The 18,557-nt window shown below is 39.8% G+C and overlaps 1 protein-coding gene and 1 long non-coding RNA gene across 3 annotated transcripts in view; one reads left to right on the top strand and one right to left on the bottom strand.

The window, feature by feature from the left end:
- Positions 1-4,714, bottom strand: part of LOC146598067 (uncharacterized) — a 46,058-nt gene extending 41,344 nt beyond the window's left edge. The window contains exon 1 of the long non-coding RNA XR_014895334.1: positions 4,238-4,714. This is a non-coding gene — a long non-coding RNA (uncharacterized LOC146598067). The remainder of the gene's footprint in view (positions 1-4,237) is intronic.
- ADRA1A (adrenoceptor alpha 1A) lies at positions 504-14,685 on the top strand. 2 transcript variants are annotated; one of them, XM_085301004.1, is made up of 3 exons: positions 504-1,706; positions 13,513-13,749; positions 14,640-14,685. In XM_085301004.1, exons 1-3 carry the CDS (start codon positions 824-826, stop codon positions 14,672-14,674), a joined length of 1,155 nt encoding a protein of 384 aa, XP_085157130.1. In that variant the 5' UTR covers positions 504-823; the 3' UTR covers positions 14,675-14,685. The 2 variants fall into 2 exon arrangements, with proteins under 2 accessions (XP_085157130.1, XP_085157129.1); XM_085301003.1 differs by lacking the exon at positions 14,640-14,685 and having other exon boundaries at positions 13,513-14,240.
- The last annotated feature ends 3,872 nt before the right edge of the window (positions 14,686-18,557 follow it).

The raw sequence follows: 18,557 nt of genomic DNA, 5'->3' as shown, positions 1-18,557 counted from the left end.
TAGCAGTAAATGAACATTGCTCCTGGGAATCATACTATTTGTGTCTTTTTTGTCTCCTTTAGGGGGTGCCGATCTGAAAAGAACACAACAGCATGTGTCTTCAACATGGCAAACTTCACTCTCCCATTCAGAGCTAACCAGAAGCTGATGTATATGAACTTCAATTCCCAGTCCAGGAGCTCAAGTGGCAATTGCTMTACAGCATGTAGAAGTTTTGATTGGCACTTCAGACCCCAAAGACCTGCAGTGGCAGATATGTCAAGCAAGTTTCTCAAATGACATTGCTGAGGAGACAGCATCAGCAGCCACCCACCTTGCCAGGTTTCTGCTAAGCATGTTGTAAGGGAGAATCAGGATTAACACAAGACAGTAAAAGCATTATTGAATTCCCCTGGGAGAAATCCGAATTCAAGATACTTATTTATATTATTTAAATATTGAATWTTCCCAAAAAGGCAGAAATGACTTTAACCTGTAATTCCAATACTCCTTGTCAAGTTATCCTGGGAAGTATAAAGAACAGTCTGAATTTTATGTAGCCTCACTTCTACATCCCAAGAAAATGCAAAAGGCRTTTATTTGACTGTGAAATGGTGGTTGTGCTAATGTCCCCCTATTAACTAGGGGAATGATAAAACTTGGGGAGAAAGGTGGATTTTCTAATATTTCWGGACCCTTCTCCTTGTTCCTGGTGCTGCACTTCTAAGATGTTCTTAAACTTTAATGTTGCCTATAGGACCTTCTGAAAACTAACCTCACCACTCTTTACCAGAAAAGGGAGTGAAATACACCAGCCTTGCATGAACATTATTAGCTACACACCATGGTTTTCCTCTCTGGAAATTCATCTGATTGCTCCAACTGCACCCACTCTGTGGGGCCTGTGAACATTTCAAAGGCCATTTTACTAGGCATTATTCTAGGGGGGCTGATTATTTTTGGGGTCTTGGGTAACATTGTGGTTATCCTCTCCGTAGCCTGCCACAGACATCTTCAGAGTGTTACCCACTATTATATAATCAACTTGGCTGTAGCTGACCTCCTCTTGACTTCCACTGTCCTGCCCTTCTCAGCTACCATGGAGATTTTGGGCTACTGGGCCTTTGGGAGAATCTTCTGTAACATCTGGGCAGCTGTTGATGTCCTTTGCTGCACTGCTTCCATTATGAGCCTCTGTATCATCTCGATAGACAGATACATTGGGGTGAGTTACCCACTGAGATACCCAAGTATAGTGACAGAGAAGAGAGGCCTCCTGGCTTTATTTTGTGTTTGGGCATTGTCTCTGGTGATATCGATTGGACCGCTTTTTGGCTGGAAGGAACCAGCACCAGAAGATGAGACCATCTGTCAAATCACTGAAGAGCCTGGCTACGTGCTGTTCTCTGCTCTAGGCTCCTTCTACCTCCCCTTGACTATTATCTTGGTGATGTACTGCCGTGTGTATGTAGTGGCCAAAAGGGAAAACAAAGGTCTGACTTCTGGCCTGAAGACTGAGAAATCTCATTCTGAAGAAGTGACTCTACGAATCCATCGTAAAAATGCTCCTGAAGAAAGTAGATCTGCATCTAACTCCAAGAGCAAACATCATTTCTCAGTGCGTCTCCTCAAATTCTCCAGGGAAAAGAAAGCTGCCAAGACCCTAGGAATAGTTGTGGGATGCTTTGTTTTGTGCTGGCTTCCATTTTTTGTAGTAATGCCTATTGGTAAGTAAAGCAAAACCCCCCGCTTTTTACAGCCCCTTCTTTGGAGGGAGGGCTATATTTGTGCCTGTGTACAATAGAGTTGATCAAAAAAGCTCTGAGGGAATAATTTTTCTGTTAGAAAACTGTTAAAATCAAAACACCCACCATTACAATATGGTGAATGAAAAAAACTGAAAAGTCTCAAATCAAATAAAACATCCCTGATCATAATTCTTTTGAGAATTAAAGSATAATCCTTTTCATTTTCAGAAGATTAAGTAATCTCTTTCCATACAGAGAGTATTCTTTCAAAACTGTGACTTATCTCTGACTAACTCTACTATAGGAATGATATCTTTAGGGGTATGTGTTTGTATCCAAGTTTGTGGCCAGTTCTTCAGCTGATATAAATGTGTAAAAGGTCAAGATATAAATATTTTCAAGGTCAAAGTAGCTGTTTACAAACTCAGAGCCAGGTTTCCCAAAGTGCTCAGCACCTAATAATTCCCACTGAGGGAATATCAGCCTCACTGTGAGATATTGTACTGTAATATCCCTCTCTCAGCTCCAAATGAGATGAACGTTGTATTTTTAATTTATCATATGACCAGTCAGAAGACAGCCATGAGAATCCTTCAAACTAATTTTGTACTTCCTTGTTCATATCTTATGTGAAATGCCACTGAACCACTGGCCAAACGCTGGCTGCCATTTCACCCATCTGAATACGAATATTTATTCATCAATTTTAATCCCAAAGGGAAGGAATGTCTGGGGTTTGTTTTTTGCTASCGTTCAAATACAAAGCCTTGCTAATTCACCTGTGCTGTGATTTCAGAATTTAAAACAGAATACTAATTTTATACCTGTATCTTCCCGTGTAGTAAAGTTTGCATTGTGACAGTTGCACTTAATACAAGTTTATAAAACCTGGAATCTAATAATTTGTCATGACCCAATTTCAATAGCTTTTCTTACTAAAAGAGGTTTGTGCTGTATAGGAAAATGAAGTAAGATTATATAAAAGTTTTAGCTAGCAATGGACTAGCTAAATGGACTCTAGAATTAAGAAAAAACAAAGTGTTACTTAAATTCTAAAGGATTGCGGGGTTTTATTAACCCTTAGAAAAGCCTGTTCTTTTTCAATTTACCCGTGTCAGATTTATCAAGATTATCAGGTTGTTTCATGAAATCCTGCCACTAACATTGCCACATGAAAACAACAAAGCTGTTGTTTCTGTTGTTCTTTTCTTTTGGTCAATACGGCAAAGTGCTGGAGTGAAAGATGTAGATGTTTTGCAAGGAGGAGCCCTGACAGGCCTGGCTCGTGCTGTCCAGGATGTCAGCATGTTGGAATGTTGGTTGCCAAGATGTCTAAAACATACCCAAAAAGGGTTTGCAAGAACGCTTTAAACAGACTTTTCATCTGCAAATGTGGTTGCCCACACAGAGCTGTTGTTAATTAATTTGCTTTGGATTTAAGAAGTATTCTGGATTCAAGACTCACTTCATTTCTTTCTTTGATCCCATATAAGGAAGCTTTCTTGAGGTTAGTTTTCCTATCTTTGTGGGGTTACTATGTTATTTTTAAAGTGTATAATAAGTCTTTTCAAAAYGTATTTGTTAGCTTTACGACAAAAACTATTAAATAGGAAAGCAGCACAAAGGTCCATGTCTTTGAAAAAATAAGGAAACATCTTGATGTAGACTGTCCCACCCAAAGACAGGACTCACCCAAAGATGTTTTTACGTGATACTCTACAKCTATACAATACAGACTACTTTGCAAAAGAGTAAGCATTTTCAGAGCTATTCTGCGGATAGGTGAAGTCAGGCACAATGAGGGGACACCATTTGGCCAAAGTCATACAGCAGGATAATGGCCAAAGTCTGCTTTTTTCAGTTGTGCAGAGCACTCCCCACTCTATTTCAGGGATTAATGAGAGTTGTGGAGTTCACAATACAGCTGGCTGGCGAACAAGAATTTTRTTGTGCAAAATACCACTTCTGCAGCTTTTTTTTGCAAAGAGACAAAACCGTAAATGGTTCTATCAGCTGTTGCAGGTCATTTTAGTTACTGCAGGAGGCACAGCCTTTCAGTATCAGACCCTGAATGAAGGGTACCCCATGAGACAAGTACTCTTAGGCTTGGCACACAAACCGCTTCAGATGACTGRTAGGTGCTTGCTACTCTGTGTAGCAGATGTTCCCAGATTGAGGGTTTATTTGGCTGCATTCTACAACATCTTCAAGATCCCCACATCTATTAATATCAACARTACCAGCTAAGAACTGAGGTAAAGCAGGAAACACAGGCTTGTTACAGGGCATAAGAAATGGAGATGAAATCTTTAGRTGTGGGAGCAGGACTGACAGAAGGATATCAAGACAAGGATAAAGGCAGTGCCACCATATCAGCAGATGTTGCTAATAAATAGAGAAACAGCTTGAGCATCCCTGCCATAAGACAGTATCTTAATTGAAAACAGTATGTAAAGTTGCCAGTTGGAGGACTGGTTTGCAATCTGTCTGGGTAATAATGCTTTTCTTACCTTCACTGACGGATGGAGTTTTCATTCCAGGCAAAGGATTTATCCAAATGCTTTATCTGCATAATAGCTGAGCAAGATTTTCAGCCCAATACACCTTCTTTTCACTTGGCTTTGATGTCAACTGTGGAGTGAGCCAAAGAATGATAATCCTGCTGCATGAAAATAAGAGAGGTTTTAGGATTTATTCTTCATTGCARCCTGGAGCATAAACCCAACCTTCACAAAATTTCTGTAGAATGAAAGTGCGTCAAAACAGCTGATTTCCCCTGGAAGAAGTCAGGTTTTCATTTCTGAATGCAGACTCTTTTTAGAATTATAGAACCACCCTTCATCTGTAGATTTCYCTATAAAAGCTTTGAACTCAACATGTCTTCATAAGTTTTTTGGGCTTTGACTCAGAAGTCTCTGTCAAATATGTCCCAACTGTATATGCACTCTTCATATTCCCTTATTAAATCTCAGTTTCTTTCCAGATGATCTAGTTGGGAGGACTGGCAGGCAACAGAGCTGCGTTTCCATTTTCCTATGTTAGCCAGAACCTTATCATCACACTTCTTTCAACTCACTTCACAGGGGCTTGATATTTTGCTAAAGTTAGAATTGGCTCCTAGAGAAATTACCACATCAAGGAGCAGCAAGAGCTGGTCTGCTGCACAAGGAAGGACAATCCAGAAGTCAGGGGTGACAACCGCACAGGCAGCAGCCACGCTCTCACCATCGGGGTGTAGTCTTGCAATACCTGAGCAAGGCAAGCAAAGGTGGCAGCTCCCGCAGGTTCAGCTGACAGTCCAGTGATCACCAGACAAATGCAAAGCAACATATCAGAATCCACAGAGGACTGGCTTACCTTCAGGGTAGATCAAAACAAGTTAGAGATAAGAACCTGACCTTATATTCAGCTCCCCAGCCAGTGGGCCAAGGCCCCAGGTGGATGGAGGCCACAAATGAGGCTGGTCACGGCAATTAAAGCTTCTTAGTGCACTCGGGGTGCTGACAGTCCGCAGTGCTGGAATAACAGCCACTACACATCATGTTTCTTCCACTCTATTTTTGTTTGTTTTCTCCTTGCAATTGCTGGCAAGAGAGAAAAAACAGAAAGACAGATGGACAAGCACAGAGATAGATACTCAAAGCTGTAAGTGTCTGGAAGTTCAGTGCATTTCCCCAATCATGGGACCAATTTGCAAAGTGGATGAGGTTACATTTGACAGATTAGATCTTTCCCTGGAATTGGAAGATGCTAGGTGCTGCTCACAGCGTATTTCGGAAGCTTCCTTCTCACCGGCAGTGAGTTCTTACAGTACTTAGCGATCACCCTTAAAGACTCYGTTGGGGGGAACATGCACAGAACTGATGGGAAAAAGAAAAAGAGGCTTCGTTAATGACAAGAATGGTGCTAAGTTAGGATTGATGGCTCACCTTAACAAATCCTCAGAAACAAGCAAACTGCTTCCTGTGGAAAGCCAGCTTGAATTTATGTGGTTGTAACTGGTGCCTTCAGACCCAGAAAGAAAGGGAAGATCTGAGCCAGGAGGCTGAGGGAGAACATACAATCCAGAATGCTGAACTTAGGCAAAGACAAGAGAGGCTTTTAGCATTTGTCAGTCATTCTCATAATGAAGAGAGCAGAGAAAAGGATGCTCTGGGCGGTATTTACGTTTGTAGCAGAGTAGTAAATTAGGCTTGTGAACTGGCACAAACATTGTCAAGGGAATCCTCTAATTCCATCTGCGTGCCAGTCTGCAGCTGTTTTCTAATAATTTTCTGTGGTTATGCTTTCACTGGCCACAAGGAGAATAACTCTCTACTGTCACTAGAGATGAGCCAGAAAAATACAATGCGTTTTTCTGTCTCTGCTATTGATGTAATGTCTGAAGACGTCACAAGGTAGGGAGTAGGGAGAGGCGCTGACACCCCGTGTTTTCCTGCTAGTCCTGCATTTTTCAATGTATCACAACTTGCTATATGTTTTAATGAGGTGGGTGATTTGACTCTAGTGCTTTGCWTGGGCTCCAGAGGCATGAGTGCACACACAGTCAACTCATTTGTCAATGGAAGATTTGTTTTGGGGTGTTTAAGTCAAAGCCTATGTCAGAAATTTTAGTCAAAGGTGGCTAGATGCGATGGAAGAATTTCAGCCTGCTACCAGGTAGAAAAATTCATCTACCTTAATCATACTGCTTAAGGCATGATTGACCTGTCCTCCTTTATTCTGCAGTGCTGGAACTGTGCACGGCTGATTTCCCAAAGGCTTTGCTTCAAGGATTCATCTCCTTTTTACTACCAGGAAAAAAATGTACCATTCCTTAGGTACAGCTTGATGGTCACTTGCTCTTTTCAAGATTATCTGACTCTTGTTTCAATACATTCCTGAAGACCTGAAACATGGTGTCCCACTGACTCATAATCCAGCAAAGCAGCTGAAGAAATTGGTGCTATTAATAGCCATTTAAACTGTAAACAAGAGATTTATAGAATCAGTTATGTTTCATGATTCATATGCAGTATCTACAGCTTTCTTACATGAACTACCTGTCAGAGAGAAGGCATGTGCTTGCCTTTAAAATGTTCTTGCCTTGTATAGTCACCACTCTCTAGTCCCTGAAGTAAATGAACCAAGAAGAATGTCATTTTCCACTCACTCTTAAATATCATCGTGCCACTTAGAATTTGTTAGAGTTTGAAAGGTAATGTGTGATTCCTCCACTCCACCTGGCAAATTTCAGGATTTGTCTTCAATTTTTATTCATAAGGGATAGATTTTCAGCATTTGCCAAAGAWTGTAGTTCCAATATTGCTAACCCTCAGGACTGCAAAATCACAACTAGTAACACGCCGTAATAAAATCGTGACACAGGCTGATCTTTTCAAACTATTCTCTGAACCACTAGCTTTTTGTTTTTTAAATGAAAGCTAAGATTTTATTGTGAGAACATGACTGAGAGCTAGGGTTTGGGAGGAATATCAAATATTTTTAAAATTCTAGCAGCAAGATCCAGAATCTTTCCACTACAGTGATAGTATGGGAGCTAGAATTTCACCGATAATACACATGACTTGTAAATCAATGGGCTTAATCAAGATTTACAGGGGGTAACGAAACCTCAGTTTACCTTCCAAAGTTTTTATCAGCTTTTTAAATCTGCAGCTGCACACAATGAATCAAGCAATAGTCGCCTGAGATGTTTGCTCATTGCCAGAAATATCATCCACTATAAGTGAGTACAATATGAAACAGAACAGAAATTAGATCTGAAAAAATTCAAATAATCAGAKCATCATCCCCAGACCGGCCCATTCCTGTTGTCTGTCCTTTCCATACATCACCTTGACTGGAGAAACATCCACACCCTGCTGAGTGCTCCAGAGCTCTGAATTCAGGCCTTGTGAAGACAAACAACGTCTTCTCTTTCTACTGCTGTTTACTACAGTTCAGGGATATTTAAAGACAAATGCATTCTGCTTTTCCTCTGGAAACAGCCACAGTATTCTAGGCCCTAGGACAGGCACATTTGTAAAGGTACAGGGCTTCACAAATGTGAGCTTTCACCATTCCCCATGTCTATTCTTACCAAAACATAACTGCACTGCTGCTCTCCATTTATTATGTTCATTTGGTTGTATAAAATTCAGAAGGATTTCATAATATTCAAGAGTTCTTTGGTCCCATATTTGTTCCCACAGAAGATACTTTCCATAAGGAAGCAGCAGGGTGAGACGTGCTGGAGGAGCATGTATGTACAGAACACAGCTGTTGCGTATCTGCAGCAATGCATATATATATCTATATATAAAAATACAATTTCCATGGGATGTTTTCTGTTTGAGCTGAGACGCATGAGTGCAGTCTCAYGGAATAAAGTTCAGTGCTAACACTGAGCTTGGGAACACAAGATGAAACATATTTAGCAACATTCGTAGTACAGACTGCCTTGCAGGAGATCTAGATCACCGCTGGTACAGAATCAGTCCATGTGAGGAAATCAGTGCTCCTTCGTGCTTTGCCCTTTAGGCTTTTAGTGCAGGCACTCTGGAATAGCTGCCACCCTCTAACGTGATCCCTTTAGGACAGCCCGCAGGGCCTGGGCTTTAGGCTTGGCCTCTCCGTAAACCACACTACTATTGCTTGGAACAAGCACAGCTCTATTTTCAGTTTATTGTGATTCTAGAGGCATATTTCATAGGCATTAGAGGCAAGAGATGGCTAGGATTTTTGTTTGACTGTTATGCAAGGTTTTAAACTTGCACTTTTCCACGTTCCTTCAGACACTTTCAGCAGTGATAAAATAACACTGTTGCTCAGCCAGGGCTCAGAGCACATTTTATTCCATGCACAAATGTCCACAGAACCAAGCAGTGCTTGGTAGCTCTTAGCCTTTCTGCATGTTACAGGAGACTTGCTCACCTTGCCCAACCATGTCTGCATGGTGACACTGTGAGTGTACAGTCAAGCACCTACACACCTTCCCTAAGAGGAGACACAGTGCAAGGAAAGAAGCCATTTGCTATGGGGGAAAGGGGAAGAGACACGCTGAAGAACTCCGCCAAGAGAGCAAGTTCTCTGACTTCTTGTATGAACAAACTTTTTAACTTTTTTCCCAGTACAGTTCTCCATATTTCCAGACCTTTTAAGGCCTGAGGGCAAATGAGGTCACCTGCTCCATCCCCCTGTATATCACAGACCAAAGGATTTCATCTAGTTACTCTGTATTGCCTCATTGCTATATAGGAAACAGACACTTTTGCGCTGAACACCTTAAAGAAGAGAGAATTCACCACTCCACTCTGTTGTTTAGTCTCATGGTTAATCACAGTCAGTGTTTAAAAAAGCAACCCCCCCCCAAAAAAAAAAGCCCTAAAACAATGTTTTAGTTCTACTTTGAAGTTGCCTGACTTGAACTACAAGCCACTGCCCATTTAGAGATTTTAGCACACTAAACAAACCACTTTATCACCAGGCTTAGCAACACTGTTTGAAAATAACTTCTACTTGCTACCAGGTACATCAATCACTGATACTAATCACAACAGCAACATCACAGAATATGAAACAGCTGGAAGAAAAAGACGCTATGTAACAGATTCTGAACCTGGGGAATGAGGTATTTTTCCCCCTTTTCCAGATATTTGATAGCCAACAGAAGAGATTAGGAAAAGTTCATGAACTGTAGGTATCAAGGTGTCTGCAACAGGCTGGAATTACTTCCTTCAGCTCTCTGAATGCACAAAATAAATACAAGTGTAAATATTTCCTCACAACAATCCTGAAAAGTACAGAGAAGATGCAGAGARTGAAATTATTGCATCCTATGCAATAATTCAGTGGCTCAAGGTTTTGACATGCAGAGTTTGATTTATGTTGCTCTGAAAGTTGATGATGTTTTCAGCATCTGAGAGGAGAGTGTCCAAATTATTTCTGCTTTGGTTTTACACCTACCTCTGTTACATATTGAGTCCATTGACCATCAGTTCCAATTTCAGTCTTTTCAAGATGCCACTTACAATATCTTTTCCTATTGATGTTGGTACTGTTTCATTCACAGGACAACRTACTGTTTTAATTAAGCCCATAGATAGAGCTTTAGCTGGTGTAAATTTATGAAACCCCACCAACTGGCATGACCAGATACATGGCAGAGCAGAGTTCCTGTCCTGAAGCCCAAGTTACATCTACCATGGTGATGAAAAAGTTAAGGATAATGTGTAATGGGGTATACAGATGGCAAAGTTTGTATGCTGTTAAAATTACTCCATATCCTTTTCCCTGGCACTGTGTTGTTCTAAGACAGGAAATCTCTAACTGATCAAGCAAAAAAAAAGTTACATTAATAAATTAGCATGCACATTCCCCTTCATCTCTTTCTCTTTCCCCCCACTCCCCCCCCCAAAAAAAAAGAAAGAAAGAAAGAAAGAAAAGAAAAGAGCAAGAGAAAGATTCTGACACTGGCTATTTTCTATTTTTAACAGGGTTTGGCACGGCATTAGCATTCCATTTAAGGTGAGCTAGAAGTTGCAGCAAACAGGAATTGTTATTGTTGTTTATCCRTTATTACACTCAGCCTCATAGTGCTGACTGCCAAAACCGGATTTGTTTCACCTTTTGCCTTTACATTAATTGGAAAAACAGTGGATATGATGCGGAAACAGAGAAACAATACAGTGGGATTTGGGTAACTAGAAGCCTTCTTTATTTTTCATCCACTAATGACCTGGGATTGTTTTCCTTAAAGGAAAGCAATATTAATGTCCTAAGAAAAATTCTAGATAGTGGACACAGCTCCTAACTAATGCTTTATTATGGAATAATATTTTCTTTCTTCTGCACAACATTTTTGGTCTTAAAAACTGGTCCATGTTAAACTAATAGTGAAACTGCTCTACCTAGATGGCTTTGAGCAACACACGAGSAATCATGGAGGCATTGAGACTTGTATTTGATGCCCAAGCTATAATTGGAATTGAAATTAGAGGTTCAGCTACTTGAATACAAATAGCAAGATCCTTTGGTGTGTTCTTCATAGCCTTTGGATATTCTGACTCAGTCTGTCTAATCTATGTGCAAAATAGTGGCTGCTCTAACAYGCTGCAGATGGCCTGGGTCCTAAGGGACCTCTCCCAAGTCAAAGTTAACTGGAGCACTTCTCACCCTGCCACACCTCCTATTTCTTCCTTGACAGCAGCATGTCCTCTGGGCCCATCAGTTCCACTCAGAGAGTTGCTACCATGGCAAGAAGACATTGCTTCATGTTTCACAACTGAGACTGTGTTCAGCAGGAGCAGAATGAGCAAGTCATTAATCATTCTGCACTATTTGTGTCTCTGGTTCAGGCAGTATTTTGATACATTCTCACACAGGCAAAAACACCCTGAGAATTCCTCTCTGGCTTTTGCTACTTGAAAGCATTTTCTGCACTCTCTGTAGCTATGTTTGACAAAGATGGGAAGAAAAAAATGAACCCTGAATTCAGCAGCTCTCAGCGTTAAATTAGAACTCAGACTGTACTGTCAGCTTTTCAAAATCAGGGGAGGTCCAGCTAACAGATCAAGCCCTGTAATACTTAGGATCTGCTTACAGACATAAATAAGTAGTAGAGGATGACAAATGTATTGAYACCTTAATCTTCCACAGTATTTCTTCCAATATATACATGCTTATAATTTTTGTGGACAAGGCAGGAAGGCAAGCATTTGTCAGTATTAGAAGTTCTATTCATTATAAACTTGACTATAAAGCCTAAAAGAAGCCAATTATGTTTTCTGGGAAATTACAGTGCTTCCTATGCCCATGATAGGCTATCCAAACTAATTACTGACTTTTAGAATGATAGAACCACATTTTTTTTAATGGAGCCAAGCAATGAAAGTAATTAACAGCTTTTCCCTTGACAACATACAGGAATTTTTTTTCTCTTTATTCGGTCCTAGAAGATCTGTTTTGAAAAATTGGTCCTAGAAGTACTGTTACTACTTATTCCCACTGCAATATCCCATGGAGTTCARTTTTCTGTTTCATTCACATTCAGACAATATAGCTTTTATTTCTAAGCAAAGAGAAGAACCAAATAAGAGAACTACGGAATCTTGTTACAATGGCTGGTTTCCAGAGTCATTCAGGAAGCAAGAGCAACAGATTCCTAAACAATTCTCCATAAGCAACAGCGGTGACTCTTTGGTATCCTAAATACATCTATGTAGTTTTATAATAACATGAGTAAATCTTGTAGGCATCCTGTTCAAATCATTTAAAGTTAAGCACTTGCTTATGAAAGCAATACTGGGCTCAAATTGTAGTTAAAAAATTGGCCTTACAAAAAATGTTCCCAATCGTTGTGGTGGAGAAGAGGGGGAACAGATTGTTTGGGAAGGTTGGAGCATCTCCGCAAGGTTTTCAAGGTTTGAAGGTTTTTAAGAAGCGTTTCAGTAAGTCCTTCTCAAGAGCGCTATACACTGAGATGATCCTGACTTCAGACAGGAGAAAAACAAGATGAATTTCTGCAGTCACTCTAACCCTATATTTAATGACTCTACATTCTTACATTAGCTAAATTTGGTTTGTTTAAGTCCATTTTGTTTCCAAATCCTTAGAAAAATGACGTCATTTTCTCTAGTGATTCTTTTCAACATTGGGATGGTCTACTCTATATGAGACAATTAAGGAGGAGAACATCTGTCAAAATTTGATTTTGGCAAATATCAGAATTGATCTCCTGTCATTGGAACAGAACCAGACTAAAGTTTCTGAGGTTTTTAGTACATTATTTTTAATRCACATTCATGAAACAGTTTTCCACCGAGTATTAACCGAAGAACAAGATTTTAAGTCAGCAGATAGCTTGTATAATTGAATTCCATGTTATCAATTATATATTGTAATCTACTTTTTAAAAAGAAATTAGTAACGCTATTTCATTTTCAATTGACATGGTCACTTGCAGCTGGCTGTTGTACCAAGATACTGAGGACAAATATTTTTGCCTCTGTCGTTGACTTACTGAAGAATCTTTGTGAACAATTTAAWTTTTTTGTATGTTATCCTGCAATTTATGGAATAAATAGACCTACAGTACTTCTTTAGTAAGAAGTCATCTAGCTCTTGCTCTTTAAATTTTCTCCATGGGAGATASATAGCCTTGCAAATGTATGCCAGTTTCCGTGAGTGGCTGCCCATGAGACCTGATCTAGTGTTCATTGAAATAAGGAGACACTTTTCCTCTAATGTATCTGAATTTTGGGTGCCTTTCATGAGGCAGAAAAATGTAGAAAATGAAAATTTTCAAAAAGTTTCAAGGGAAACGGAGCACTTTCTATTATCTTGTAAGACTCTTAACTGGAATGTGGTCAACCCAGTAATTCTACTTTTCACGTGCTCTGGCTTCTGAAATGGTAATTTTCTTGACATTTCAAATCCCTTTTGATGACYTCCTTGATATGATTGTTACTTGGCTAACTAATCTTAAGTTAGAAGTCCTGGAGGAAGGACTTTTTCCTTTTCACTTGATATCATGCCTCTTGCTTGGCTTTCAGGCTGTAAATGGGAAGACACAATGCTTGTTTAATAAAATAGATGTCTTGAATTGATCTCTGATATAATATCCTGTAATTGTACAACACCATACCTTCTAAAAGACTCGTTCCTGAAAGAATTATGCTTTGAGTCACCAGTTTTCCAGAACGGAACTGAATCCTATTTATTTTTTTCCAGTGTTTAAGTTTCTTTGGTTACCCGCAATTTTTCATTGCCTTTGCTTTAATACTCTGTATATTTTCCATTTTAGGTTCTTTCTTTCCTGCAATCAAACCCCCGGACACACTTTTTAAAATAACATTTTGGCTTGGCTATTTAAACAGCTGCATCAACCCCATAATCTACCCTTGCTCAAGTCAAGAGTTTAAGAAAGCGTTCCAAAATGTCCTGAGAGCCCAGTGTCTTCCAAGAAAGCAAACAGCAAAGAAGAAATTCCCGAATTTCAACCTCAACCATCCTGCTAGCCAGAGCATGGAGAGTGATAAAGGTGTGGTCCGTATCCCTGTCGGCTCAGGCGAAACCTTCTATAGGATATCCAAGTCCGATGGGGTCTGCGAATGGAAGATATTCTCCACTGTGCAAAGCATGCCTACAAAAAATGCAGTCTCTAAAGACAAGTCTAGCTGTACTGCTGCCAAAGTGAAAAGTAAAGGTTTCCTACAGGAATACTGCTGTGCAGGCACTTCAGGGAATGTTCTCCAGGAAAATCATAAAGTGCCAACCATTAAAATACATACCATCTCCCTCAGCGAAAATGGGGAGGATGTCTAAAGGACTGATGTGACTAGTAATGTAGACTGGCAAACTCATGGCTTTGCTAACGGGACGTTATTCTTTTTATTGGGAAGTAGTAGTAGATGCTACAACAGTTTAGAAGGTCCAGGCGAAACAAATAGCATGCTGTAAAGCAGGMCCAAATCTTTTGAGGAGTGATGTCTTTAAGTGCTGGTAGCCCCTTAAAATCCGTGAATGACTTAGTGGATGGTGAGCACCCAGTGCTCTTCCAAAAGTCTGTCTTCTGCAAAGGATTTGCTTCACATTTAAAGGCCTTATTTTTCACTGTATTCCCCTGTTATAAAGTTCCATTTGCTCTGATTTTTAAGTGTAATGGGGAGAAAGAGAGAGCAAATTACAAAAATCCTATGGTGATTTCAGCACAGATACTTCAGATACTTTCAGACAGCTCCAACTTCACAGCCACTTCAGTGATGTAATTTTGTTTTTTTTAAGCTAAACAAGTTGATTCAGCAGCCAAAAGAGCTGAGGTGGGAGGGTCAGGTCTAGGGTCAGTGTTTACAGATCCCTGCTTACTCTTCAATAAGGGACTTGAACAAAAATATTTTTCTACGATGTCTTGCCTCTCTTGTTCATCTCCAGGTCCCAGTTTGGAGAGATCCTGCACTCCTTGCTGAAGAGGACAGGCAGCTATTTAGATCACATCTTCAGCTGGGCAGCCCCATTGTCCTCATTCCTGAGCTGCACCAGGTGGGGATTTGGTCCTCCATAATGCCCACAAGTCTGCTTGCCCTCAGCCTKTCTGGAGACACAGTCCGTTCAGCTTACAGGGCTGGGCAAAAACATTCCCTTGGCTCTTGCCCTGCTTGGAGTCACTCTCTAAGTTTCCCTTTGCGCTTTGGATTTCAGGGAATTCCATTGCCAGGAGAAACTTGATCCAAATGACTGCATTCCATCTAGTTTCAGAGACCCGCCAGAATTTTTCTTTCTTTTTTTTTTTTTTTTTTGTACAACCAACCTCCCAATCCCCACATAAAACCAAATGAAATTTTGCCATCGTCTTATGTTTGTTTGGAAGGTCACTGTGCTTTGATGCAGATCTAATAACACTCAAAATTAGGTGAGACAGCATTAAGTGAAGCTCAAAGAGGTACTCAAACATTTATTTTCCTTATTGTTCTGAGATCAGCAGAGAACCATTTAAAAACTCAAAATCTGCTTACTCAGGTGCTTGCAGTAGTCCTAAGGTACTGCAGTGCCATAGTCACTGGAAAAGCTGCATCCGTTTTGCTGCTTCCCTGTCAAGTGTTATGCCACATTATTCTTCTGACTATTTCAAGGCAAAATATTAAACCTTCTATGATGCCTAGGCACCCTGGAGTCAGGAACTTTATCCTCATTCAGAGCGGTGGGAGTTAAATGACCTAAGGGTGTACATCCCTCTGAGAAAGGACCATCCCTTGGGAATTTGGGAGAAAAGCATTTGGAAGCATGCTATATTTTAATGTAGCTAATCCAAATAAATAAATAAATCAACAGTCCAGCATGTGGAATAAATAGTGGGAGGAATTCTTTGTATAATATTAGAAATAGCAGCCCTTGACATAACTCCTCCTGAGTCTGCCAAGTAAGAATGCAGCTTCCTTGAAACAACACATAAGCCTTTACTCATGTCTCAGTGTCAGCTTCTGTGCTATGCTGAATATCTACTGGCTTGAAAAGGGAAAGGCTGTAGGAGAAAGTTAGCTTTTGTAGGGCAGTACCTTGAAAAGGCACCTTGATATTGATGAGGAATCATTGTTCATTCATCTCTCATATAGTAGTACATCCCCCAATGTCAAAAAAATTTTAGTCTTCTGTGTCTTTTAATTGTGCATTAGTGACACATTTTTTGTCTTGCAAACAAATAGTTCGAGCTAGCATATTGTCTGAAAAATTGCAAAAGTAGGGTCTGATTCTTACAGTTTTTTTCAGCACTATTACTTTGTATAGCTCTAGAAGCATAAGGGATCCTTAGGTGTAAACACAATTCACGACTATAGAAACAGCATTTTACATGGCCCAGATGCCAATAAAGCACTACCATTGTAAAGAAGTTTTGAGCTCAAAGTGAAAGAAAAAGAGTAGATCAGCCTAAACCTAGATTTCAGATCAAGATCACCTGGTTAATTATGAGTAGGTGTTGGCATTTTCTTTCTAATATAATAACCAAGAACCCTTCAGGTCTCATATGTGCCTGTAAATTTTCCTTGCAACCTCAATTTGCTGCCTCGAATATTCGTCTTATAGACATTTTCAGGTGCTAAAAAGTCAAATAAAACAGGAAACTTGCTTCTCCAAGCCTTCAGGTAAATCAGTATGCAGTGATATGGAATATGAAGCAAACGGTTCTCAACTCTGCCTGTAGTGGTCCTGAAGACATTGAGAAGATGCTTGTATTTGGAATTGTGTTTTTCAGTTTTCAAGCTTTTGTTGTGTTTTCTGGTCCCAAAATTGACACTTTCTAGCTCTCCTTATACTTGGAGAATGAAATGTCTAGTTTAGCTGAATGGCTTAAGCAAATAGTTATTTGTTCTCCCACATGAATACTGTGTAGGAAAGCTACAGAATGTCCTAAACAGGTTAAAATTAGAGATTGCTTCAAATCAAAACCCTGGACCCAAACCCTTATGTATTTCCAAAAACATGCATTTATGGGCACCAAATCTGTTATCCCATTTTTAGCTTAAAGAAACTCACTCACCCTTTAAGCCTTTCTTAAGTTTTTTCAATAATGACTAGGATTTGAAACCAGAAGTGTTGAGATACCACAAAAAAAATTATTCTCATGGTATTTCAAGCCAAGACCAGAAGCAGAAAAGCTGGAAATCTCATAAGAAAGTGATGTGAGACTCATAGCCAAGGTTTTCAGTCTCGTGGGATTCAAATACGTGGGACATTTATTTGAACCAAACCTGAACTCTGAAACATTTGAAAAGTGTCTATTAAATTGAGCAAGACTAACAAGATTTAACATCTTCACTGCACACATTTGCTGTTCAACCCTATTTGTATACCTATTTTGTAACTTTGGATGGACCAGTAAGGTCGTTTGTGCCGTGTCTCTTTTGAAGCTGGGAGATTTACACAGTGGCTCTCCAATAATTTTAGATTTGTTGAGGTTTCATGCTATCTGCCAAGGGGTTTTTTATGAAGCTATACGTAGGCTGAAGAAATAATTAGTCATTAACAAGCAATTCTGAAATAGCAACATAATCTAAACCTGTGTGGTTAAAGATGTCAGTGTGCTGGTGGCAACATCTAGATAGGCAAGAGGGAATGGTCACCTCCGAAGCACAGTGCTCCTACAGGTGAGAGCCAGATATGAGAATAATTTAATCTTTGCTTCATCTTCATCCTTTTTGTTTTTCATCAAACAGAAGCTGAAGAACCTCTTCATGTCCGGAGACAGACTCAGATCGCAGTGTCAAGCAAGCCTGATCCTAGCCACACCTCTGCTTGCCAGCAAGAGTAAATATATAATTTGTTTGGCTCGCTCAACAGAGAATCTCTGCACGAAAATTGCCCTGTTCCCTCGTTGCAGGTAGGATTACAGGCACTTGTCATCTTTATGGACATTGGGACTGACAAGTTTCAAAAAGGAGAGTGCAGATTTAAACAGCCTTTAAAAAAAAAAAATAAAGTGAACTTGGCACTAGTAAAAGAGTTACAGTCACAGAGGCTGAAAGTCTCTGTCAAAAAGCACTAGCAGTACAATAGATTCCCCATCGGCTTGCCAGCTGTCATTGCAGATAAAATCCTTCTAAGATTAAGGCTCCTTTGTGTGAAGTACTGTAAGAGACCAAGAGAGATCCAGGGAGTTTACAAAATAAGAAGGTGGTCAGATGGGAAGTAAGAACACAGTGGAGCATGTTGATTTTTCCTTCAAGTCACATCCTCTGGACCACACTGATCTATTGATTGATGTGTTCTGAATGAAATCTTGGGAGGAGTATGGGGCATCTCGCTGTTCACTCCGTTGAGATCTCCAGCCTGAGTGGAGCAGATCATCTCTACCGTGAAGTATTGAGAGCTTCCAGCATTAATAGTGAGCTGGCTTCTGATTTACACTGGTTGAGTCTAAGTAAATCACCAACCTGTTTTCTTCCAGGAGCAGGAATAGGTCAGTATTCCAGTTTCCAGGGTTACCCTGAGATTTAATGTTCATTCAGATTTAATGTCTTAAACTTTTAAGGCTTTACATATTTTGAAACATTATTCAAATCTCAAATACTCTAAGGTTTTGCCCATTACCCAAATAAGTGTCTGCTCATTTTTTTTTCAGATTTTACTCTGCCAAGTCCAATGATAAATTATGGATTGTGTAAAATAGTATTTTCCTTTGCCAGGTTTTAGCATCTTGAAAATCCATAGCATTGAAAAGAGAAAAGATTAAATTAGAAATACTTCTTGCTTTTCTAATCATCAGACTCAGTAAATGGATTTCACTGAGCTTTGCCAGTTTTATTTGCAAAATTATCTGCCTGACTTTTTTCAGTTTCATGAAAGATAACAAATGAA

This window comes from Rhea americana, unplaced genomic scaffold (genome assembly GCF_003343005.1).
Source record: "Rhea americana isolate MKP2758 unplaced genomic scaffold, rheAme1 scaffold_171, whole genome shotgun sequence".
NCBI lineage: Eukaryota > Metazoa > Chordata > Aves > Rheiformes > Rheidae > Rhea > Rhea americana.
This window is presented reverse-complemented; position numbering and strand designations above follow the sequence as displayed.